The following is a 9758-nucleotide window of genomic DNA, read 5'->3' on the forward strand; positions in this document are numbered from 1 at the left end:
TATATCTCAGAAACTTAACATATGACAGACCTGAAAATTGGTGTTTGGGATCTCCTTTAGAAATAAAGAAACACGTATTTTTTTGTTTTTGGAAAATCCAATTAATGGGGGGGTGAAAAGGGGGTGAATTTTTAAAATGAGTGTATCTATATCTCAAAACGTTTAAAGATTATAGATGTAAAAATTGGTACTTAGAATCTCCCTCAGAAATAAAGGTACACGTACTTTTTTGTATTCGGAAAATCCATATACTGTAATAAGGGTGGAAAAGGGTGAAAAATAGGTTGAATGCCTTTAATGAGGCTACTTTTATTTCAGAACCTAAAGATATTACAGACCTGATAATTGGTATTTGGGATCTACTTTAAAAATAAAGAAACAGGTATTTTTTCGTTTTAGAAAAATCCAAATATGGGGGATGAAAAGGGGGTGAATTTTTAAAATGAGTGTATCTACATCTTAAAACTTGAAAAGTTTACAGATATAAAAATTGGTATTTAAAACCTCCTTTAAAAATAAAGAAACATGTATTTTTTGTTTTCGGAAAATCCCAATAGGAGGGGTGTAAAATGGTGAATAATGGGTTGAATGACATTATTTTTATTAAGCTACTGATATCTCAAAAATGAAGATGTTACAGACGTGAAATTTGATATTTGGATTCTGCTTTAAAGTGAAGAAACACGTATTCTCGAAAAATCCAATGAAGGGGGCGGGGTGAAAGAAATGAAAAATTAATTGACTTAATTGTATGAGGATACTTACGTCTAATAAAAAAAAGTTGTTACATACGTGAAAATTGGTATTTGGATCTCCTTTAGAAACAAAGAAAACGCGTTTTTTTGGGGGGGAATCATCTTGGGGGGCGGGATTGAAAAGTAGTTGAATTCCTTTCGTGAGGTCACACAAATCAAAAACTGAGGAAGTTAGAGTCGTGATAATTGGCATTTAGAAGATCCTTTACTATTAAAGAAACATTGTTTTTGCCGGAAAATTCAATTGTGGGGGGGGGGGTGTGAAAGGATGTGATAAGAGTGAATTATTTTTATGGGGATACTTATATCTCAAAACTGAAGGTAATAGACGTGAACATTGGTGTTTGGAATCTCCTTTAAACATAAAGAAACATGCCTTTCTGTTATTTTTTGTGGGGGGAGGGGGTAAATAAACTTAACGGCGGTGGGGTGTAAAAGGAGGTGAGAATAGTTGATTTTACTGTTCATAATGTACTTATAAGGAGCCTCCGTTGCTCAGGTGGCGGCGCGCGTGCCTCCCACACCTGGGTTATGTGGTTGAAATCCCGGTCACTCCATGAGACATTCGTGCTGGACAAAACGGAGGCGGGACAGGGTTTTCTCCGGATACTCCGGTTTTCCCTGTCATCATCCATTCCAGCAACACTGTCCAATATCATTTCATTTCATTTGTCATTCATTATCCATTGCCCCAGAGGAATGCGACAGGCTTCGGCAGCCGGCACAGTTCCTATTGCCGCCGCCAGATGGAGGCTTTATTCATTTCATTCCTGACCCTGTCGAATGACTGGAAACAGGCCGTAGATTTCCGATGTACTTATTTTGATCATGAACCGATCATTTTTTATCTTTCCTGGGTTCGTTTCCAAGAGCCATCTTTTTCTTCGGAGAAAGATTACAGTACATTCTCCTGGCATATAAATAAAAATGTAAACATCTTTGAAATAAACGATAGGAATGAGATTGACCGTCCAATTGTTCACCTCTATAATAAGGTCAACAATGCACGGAACATGTCATTCGAATCACCAGAAATCCCGCACACTTGGCTACGCGCGACAATGGTGCTGGTCACATTGTTAACAATGACAGTGGCAGCAGATGTAATTTACCGCCAAGTAGCGGTCTTGCATTTTTATATGGGGTCCAGAACATCTATAATAATAATAATAATAATAATAATAATAATAATAATAATAATAATAATAATGTTCTGGACCGTCGTCAAATGTGCAGACCGCGCTGGAAACGGGTCCTGGACGGGTAATGACTAAGAATGCAGTCCAGCAGCGGGTTCAGTACCGCCAAGGCACCCAAGAGGACACCACGCCGGATCTCCTCAAGGATTTGATCCATATTAAAAATTCTTATAGGAAAAGATGGCAAAGATTTAGGGACCCAACTGACCGGGTGGAATTCCTGGACCTAGCCCGGAAGTACGAAATCGATTGCTGGAAACAAAGATTGAAAAATGGGAGGAAACTTGCCGTAATCTATTAGAAAGCGAGTCAGATCGCGAATTTTGGCGGATTCTCTCAGATAACCAGTCAGATAGCGAATTTCGGCGGATTATATATAAAACAATAAGCATTCAATTATAAATTTCAGTATAATACCGTAGCGAAGCACGGGTATCTTGCTAGTTTTATATATATAGATTTAAGACGTAGAAGCAACCAACCAGTGAAATTTTGTTTTAATACGTCACACAGTAATGGAGGAATTAAAGTTTTGTTTTAGAAGTCATTTTTAAAAGTGTTTCTTACTTAACATCTGGGACATTCTTTGTACGTGATCTGGTTTATGAAGACTGAATATTGTGATATTCATAGTCAACCCCCATCTAAACCCCTTACGGGAGAAATATTTTGAAGTAGGCCTATATGATACTTTACACCTAGGACATAAATGAACAAACATGTTGTAAAAATACAACTTCTTACGTTAACCGGTTCTAGAGTGGTGGTAAATTTCACTTCCTGAACTAACTCCAGTTAATCCTTTAGGGTTGGAATGTTAAAATGTTTCCTATTTCACACGTATATACCTCAATTTGGAATTTTGTCTTCGAACGTTAAACGGTTTGGGAGGAATAAATATTTCTTTTTTCACGTCTTAACCCCAATTTAACTCCCCGGGCAAGGTTATTTCATTTAGTGGGCAAGATGTATGAGACAGGAGAAGTGCCATTCGATTTTCGGCAGAATGTTGTTATACCTATTCCCAAGAAAGCCGGTGCTGACAGGTGTGAAAACTACCGCACCATTAGTTTAGTATCTCATGCCTGCAAAATTTTAACACGTATTATTTACAGAAGAATGCAAAAACAAGTTGAAGATGAGTTGGGAGAAGATCAATTTGGCTTCAGAAGAAATGTAGGAACACGTAAAGCAATCCTGACTTTACGTCTGATCTTAGAGGATCGAATCAAGAAGGACAAGCCCACGTACATGACATTCGTAGATCTAGAAAAGGCATTCGATAATGTTGACTAGACCAAGCTATTTAAGATTCTGATGGTGATTGGGATCAGATACCGAGAACGAAGAATTATCTACAGTCTGTATAAAAATCAGTCTGCAGTGATAAGAATCGAGGGCTTTGAAAAAGAAGCAGCAATCCAGAAAGGAGTGAGACAAGGCTGCTGTTTGTCCCCCCTCCTTTTCAATGTTTACATAGAACAGGCAGTAAAGGAAATCTAGAGGAATTTGGAAAGGGAATCACAATCCAAGGAGAGGAAATCAAAACCTTGAGATTTGCCGATGATATTGTTATTTTATCTGAGACTGCAGACGATCTTGAGAAGCTGCTGAATGGTATGGACGAAGTCTTGAGTAAGGAGTACAAGGTGAAAATAAATAAGTCCAAAACAAAAGTAATGGAGTGCAGTCGAATGAAGGCAGGTGATGCAGGAAATATTAGATTAGGAAATGAAGTCTTAAAGGAAGTGGATGAATATTGTTACTTGGGTAGTAAAATAACTAACGATGGCAGAATTAAGGAGAACATAAGATGCAGACTAGCACAAGGAAGGAAGAGCTTTCTTAAGAAAAGAAATTTGCTCACTTCAAACATTGATATAGGAATTAGAAAGATGTTTTTGAAGACTTACGTGTGGAGCGTGGCATTGTATAGATGTGAAACATGGACGATAACCAGCTCAGAAAGAAAGAGAATAGAAGCTTTTGAAATGTGGTGTTACAGAAGAATGCTGAAGGTGAGATGGATAGATCGAATCACGAATGAAGCGATACTGAATCGAATTGGTGAGAGGAGATCGATTTGGCTAAATTTGACGAGGAGAAGAGATAGAATGATAGGACACATCTTAAGACACCCAGGACTTGTTCAGTTGGTTTTTGAAGGAAGTGTAGGTGGTAAGAACGGTAGGGGTAGACCAAGATCTGAATATGACAAGCAGATTAGAGCAGATGTAGGATGCAATAGTTACGTAGAAATGAAAAGGTCATCAAACCAGTCTATGGACTGATGACTCAAACAACAACAACAACAACAACAACAACATCTAGGTCACCGGCCCTCCATCACCAGACAGCGGCAGGTTGCCGTTGTGGGCATATTCACCCGCGAGTCTGGAGTTGTGGGCAATAACTTGGCTGAAAAGAGGCGGAAAAGGGAAAGCCTCCGCTCTATTCCCGAGCTGTAATGATAATAAGCAAGCAGTGAACAACGAGGGACACAGCAGTAACATCTTGTGTTTCTTACAATGAAATAACGAATATATTAATAGCCCAAAATATAACAAGAATAGGAATATTGTATTACACCTTGATAATTGACTTCTTTGCATTTGATCTGAACTTACTTCCCTATTTAAGTGGGTAGCTAGGTTTTTGTAACTTGTACATTGATCATATTTATCATTAAAATATTATTTGATTATGCTGCATGGACGATAATTTCGGATTAACTATTATTTCAGAATTATTACTGGTTATTTAAATGCAGTGTTTAGCCTGTTTAGAAAACTACCGAACGCCACTGCTTCTAACGAATTAGGCAGTGTGTTCTCTTTTAAATGTACAAGAAGTATCATTGCTTTGTCCTGCTCAACATCTTTTTAAATTGTCGCAAGCTTTCCACATACACGAAGTTTCTTTCTCAGAGTGAAAAATTATAACGATTGGTGTTCTTGCGCCACTAATCGATACAAAGAATTATTTTTATCGTAATTCACATAACTGTACCATGTTTGACGTGCGAGCCCTCCGGGACTCATGCTCCAAGTGTTCTTTTAAAATTTAAAATCTGTCGACCTGTTAGAGTTAGGAAGAAAATATATATGGGTACTTCTGTGGTAAATTAATTCAAAATATTACGTCCTTGATCTTTTCCTGATACGACTGAGAGTTTATTAGTTGTTTGCCTCCTATCGGATGAAGCATGCGCTAGAACAGAAAGGTATATTCTTATAATAGAATGCTAAAGCTAGGAAGACAAAGCAAATTAACAGTTTTGTTTAGAAAATTTATTTCTAGGCAGACATGGTGGGCTCTGTGTTTAATACGACTAACATTTCAGGAATCTTATTCTCTTTTAAGAGTCTTCGACGCACAGGTTTTTCAACCTGCTGTGCCCTTTTTAAACTATATCCTTCGCCCCCTCCCCTCCATCGCCACTTGTATTTTTTGACATTTAGTCTCTGGAGAGGCCTGGTGTAGGTTTTTCGAGATGATGCCCATAGATAGCCTGATAGAACAAAGAACTGTCGTAACAACATGTCAGCGTGAATGTTTTCCATTTTTCCCGTTTCGCTCGCCTCAAATCATGGTACGCGAAAGTTTCATCTTAAAGTGAATTCTTTAATTTTATAAAGCCGAAATATCTGATAGTTGGTATTTTTTAAATTTCGAGTTTCATAGTTTTTATTCGTTCTTTATTCTTCATCTACTTTTGAAAATATGTTAAAGTTCTCTTTTGCGTATTTCGTGGATTTCAATCAGCCAGGATTGGAACTAACCAGAACGTACAATGATTGGTTTCTCAGCAGCATTTCTTTTGCACTTTCTGTAGTGCAAGCATAATATGGATCCCATTCGAGGTGCGTGTGTCCCTGGAAAAGGAATTTATCACCGACATGCTACGTGATTGTACTTGTTGACAAGCAATGGAAAGATGTCAGTATTAGAATTCAGAAACGTGGGGTGATGTGTTCGGTTATAACTCGGTAACTCACACTTATCGGAATTGACTGTAACTTTGTTATTGCGAAAGCACGCCGATGTACGACGCGTAATATACTGGATTTTGATATCGAGCTGTTTCCAAATTACGAACATGTTGGAATTTGTTTTTCTGTGCATGTGTATTCTAGGCGCAACGGAAACATTTATCTCATTTTGCCATAAGAAATCGCCCCGACCTATAAATTTTGAAATTTAACAAATATATTTTTTACATAGGTATTGGATCCTGCTTAATGCCACAGCGATAATGCATCGGCTCTTGCTGTTCTTTCCAGAGGCCTTTTTTGCACACATATTATAAGTTGCTATATGGAAACTTCTATCTGACCTCAACTTATTTTATAGTGCTTCAATCCTCTTATAATAACCGCTAGAATTCCCAAGAATTGGGAATTGGAAAGTATTGAATAATCGTCACGTATTATTGATCGAGTAGGTCCGACTCCTTCGGTTCAAAGGGTCCGGGGTTCGATTCCCGACAGGGGTGGGGATTTTAATCGCGTTTGATTAATTCTTCAGGCTCGGAGACTGGATATTTCTGTTTTCCCCAATTCCTTCTTCTTGATATTCAGACAACATACCACACTACCAACCACCACAGAAGCACGCAATAGTGATTACATCCCTCCAAATAGTGTTGGCGTCAGGAAGAGCATTTGGCCGTAAAACAGAGCCAAATCTACAGTACATGTGCTGCACAGTTCGCACCCGGATCCCGCAATGTATGGAAAAAGCGATAGTAGACGAAGAAGAAGATTATTGATCGAGTAGATTCATTATCATTAAACCATCATTCCCCTGAACTAACTAGTCTGTTATTAGAATATAATCGCAAAACAATTACCTGAAACGGAGTTTCTCATACGCTGTAATCGTAATGAGTGTGGATATTAAGTAGTGTCACTTACTTTTGCACGAGGGTATCTGGTCAATTCCCATAGCTCCACTCCATCCTTCTTCAGTACAAGTGATGTTTGCGCTGCCACTGAGTTGGTAATCAGATTTACAGACCAGGTGACAGGTATCTCCCATTTTCTTACGATCTTTGACACAGCTGTCAGGCTCCCAATGGCTGCGGTTGTCATTGGAAAGTGGCTGGCATACTGTAAGCATGAAGATACGTTTCAAAAGTCTATCGATATTATAGTTGTTGGATTAATCTATGATATGATTCAATGAAACAATCTTTTTTTTATGTAAGTATACATCTAAGATACAATTCCACGTGGAAGGCCTCTATTCAGGAATTAGCAGCTATCGCATCTAACAGAAAATACATTATTACATAAAACATACATTGATAGCCCCAAAAGGGATTATTCTGTTGGGCCGTTAAAGACTTTCAAATTTTGACTTATTAACTATCGATAATTACGTTATTATTATTATTATTATTATTATTATTATTATTATTATTATTATTATTATTATTATTATTATTATTATTATTATTGTTATTATTATTATTATTATTATTATTATTATTATTATTATTATTATTATTTCCATTCCAATCACCAAAGACAAGTAATATGGCGGAAGATGTCACCACAGTCACCATTTGTTACTCCTGTTTCTGAAGGCTGGGCAACAATCGTGTTGAAAAGCCATAACCCTTAAGAGGTTCTATACGAAATAGGATTTGTTATATTATTATTATTATTATTATTATTATTATTATTATTATTATTATTATTATTATTATTATTATTATTATTATTATTATTATTATTATTATTATTATTATTATTATTATTAAGAATAACGAGTACAATCACTCTATAACCCTCCTGGAATGATTTACGAAACCGTAAGCGTAAACAAATTGTTTAATATCATCAATGGTGAATTATTCAGACCAATTCTTACCTTAACACCAATCGTTATTTATTTATTTTTAGTTTATGGATTTTAGTGCTGGGAGTATACGAGGGTATATAATACCGATCGCCAGTTCTGTAGCTGCTTATCACGATACACTCCATGGAGGTGAGCATCATATACCTCTATATGAGGATGTCTGTAGCTGTAGGTGTCCGGCTCGATGGCTAAATGGTTAGCGTGCTAGCCTTTGGTCACAGGGGTCCCGGGTTCGATTCCCGGCAGGGTCTGGAATTTTAACCATCATTGGTTAATTTCGCTGGCAAGGGGGCTGGGTTTATGTGTTGTCTTCATCATCATTTCATCCTCATCACGACGCGCAGGTCGCCTACGGACGTCAAATCAAAAGACCGGCACCTGCCGAGCCGAACCCGTCCTCGGACACTCTCGGCACTAAAATCCATACGCCATTTCATTTTTGTAACTGTAGGTGTAATTGCACGGGCCAGGAATGGGAAGAAAGCGGTCGTGGCCTTCGGAAATGCCGATGGGAGGATTCGACTTCACCTGTCTTCGGACTACAGAAGTAGTAACCATAACTGGCCGTGCCTCAACGCACCGAGCTAATCTGTTCACTACAAGATCATTAGGAATGTCTCACAACCTGTTATAACCTGGAGGGAATTTGTCCACCAAGTTGATGTGAAAGTAGACAACAATTTGTTAATTCATACATAAACCGTTCAGTGCGGTGAGGTCAAAAAGCCATGAGATGCGCCTAGAGAGGAATGAAAGGCTGGCGCTATGCAGCTTAACTCCATTATTTATTTCTGATGTTGCGTTTCCACTTCCTGGCAATAAACATCACTTGGAAAATGCAGCCTCCATTACACAATAAAAGTAGGAATATGTTTTACTTACTCGCGTCTCCACCGGCACACTCAGCTGACTGTGGATAGTCACACACTTGGAGTTTGGGATTGAAGTGGAGGCCTACAGGACATCGATCAAGTTTAGGAACACCATGATCGCAGCGGCAGAAGAGGTTACAGTCGTTCATGTGGGGAAGATGAACTGTGTGGTCCAGTGGATCTACAGTTGGGCACTTTCCACGAGAAGGGCAGTCCATCCCTTGTATACCGCCCTCGCCAGTATCAACATTGTTATTGTCTTCGCCAGGATTTCCTTCACTACCATTATTCTGAACGTCATCTCCACCATCAGTGCCATTATTTATTTCCCCGTCTGATGTTTCTAAGGAATAAAGGAAGAGATTACGAAGCAAATCAGCACACTTCATAAGGGGAAGAGGGAGTTTCTTTTTAAGGGAGGACGTACACCTTCCGTTAGCTTATACTGAGTAAAATCTAAATTAATCTATCACGGTAATTATAATTGCTACTTACCTTTTAAAAGGCCTTAGCTACCGTGTTCAATGCCCATGCATTTTAATTTGACCCCATCTGGCTGCTTGCTCGTCAGTGTCGACGTTCTGTTTTAATTCAGACTTACTGGATGGCAGAATGAACCTAACGTTCTTGGCCGTCTATATCGGAGGCCATGAGATTATTATTATTATTATTATTATTATTATTATTATTATTATTATTATTATTATTATTATTATTATTATTATTATTATGCCTTTGCTGGCAGGACCTAGTGTTTACAGTGCACTATGTCTTCTGGTCTAGGCTAGAGCAATTTTGTTACTTTCATAGATATGTCTCTGACTTATCCTTGGCTTTGACAATATGAAAGTGAGCGATGCTAGTAATGCCAATCCCTGCTATGAATCGTGTGAAAATGTTGTTCATAGGGTCAGTTGGTGTATGCATTTCAGTGGGCTTGGCAGACTGATATGTAATAGCAACTCTGGCTCGGTGAGGAAAGCAACGGGAAACTACCTCCCTCCTCATTCCCTATACGCCTCTTCAGTGATGCCTAGGCCATCTATGACAGCTGATGGCAGAGT

General features: G+C 38.3%; 1 protein-coding gene across 1 annotated transcript in view; it reads right to left on the bottom strand.

The window, feature by feature from the left end:
• The window catches only part of LOC136857869 (uncharacterized), a 31126-nt gene extending 22043 nt beyond the window's left edge, over positions 1 to 9083 (bottom strand). Inside the window, exons 1-2 of the mRNA XM_067136889.2 lie at positions 8705 to 9083; positions 6871 to 7065 (exon numbers count right to left, since the gene is read on the bottom strand). Coding sequence (XP_066992990.2) covers positions 6871 to 7065; positions 8705 to 9083 — 574 coding nt within the window. The remainder of the gene's footprint in view (positions 1 to 6870; positions 7066 to 8704) is intronic.
• Between the last annotated feature and the right edge of the window lie 675 nt (positions 9084 to 9758).

The sequence above is a fragment of the Anabrus simplex genome, chromosome 1, assembly GCF_040414725.1.
Source record: "Anabrus simplex isolate iqAnaSimp1 chromosome 1, ASM4041472v1, whole genome shotgun sequence".
Taxonomy (NCBI): Eukaryota; Metazoa; Arthropoda; class Insecta; order Orthoptera; family Tettigoniidae; genus Anabrus; species Anabrus simplex.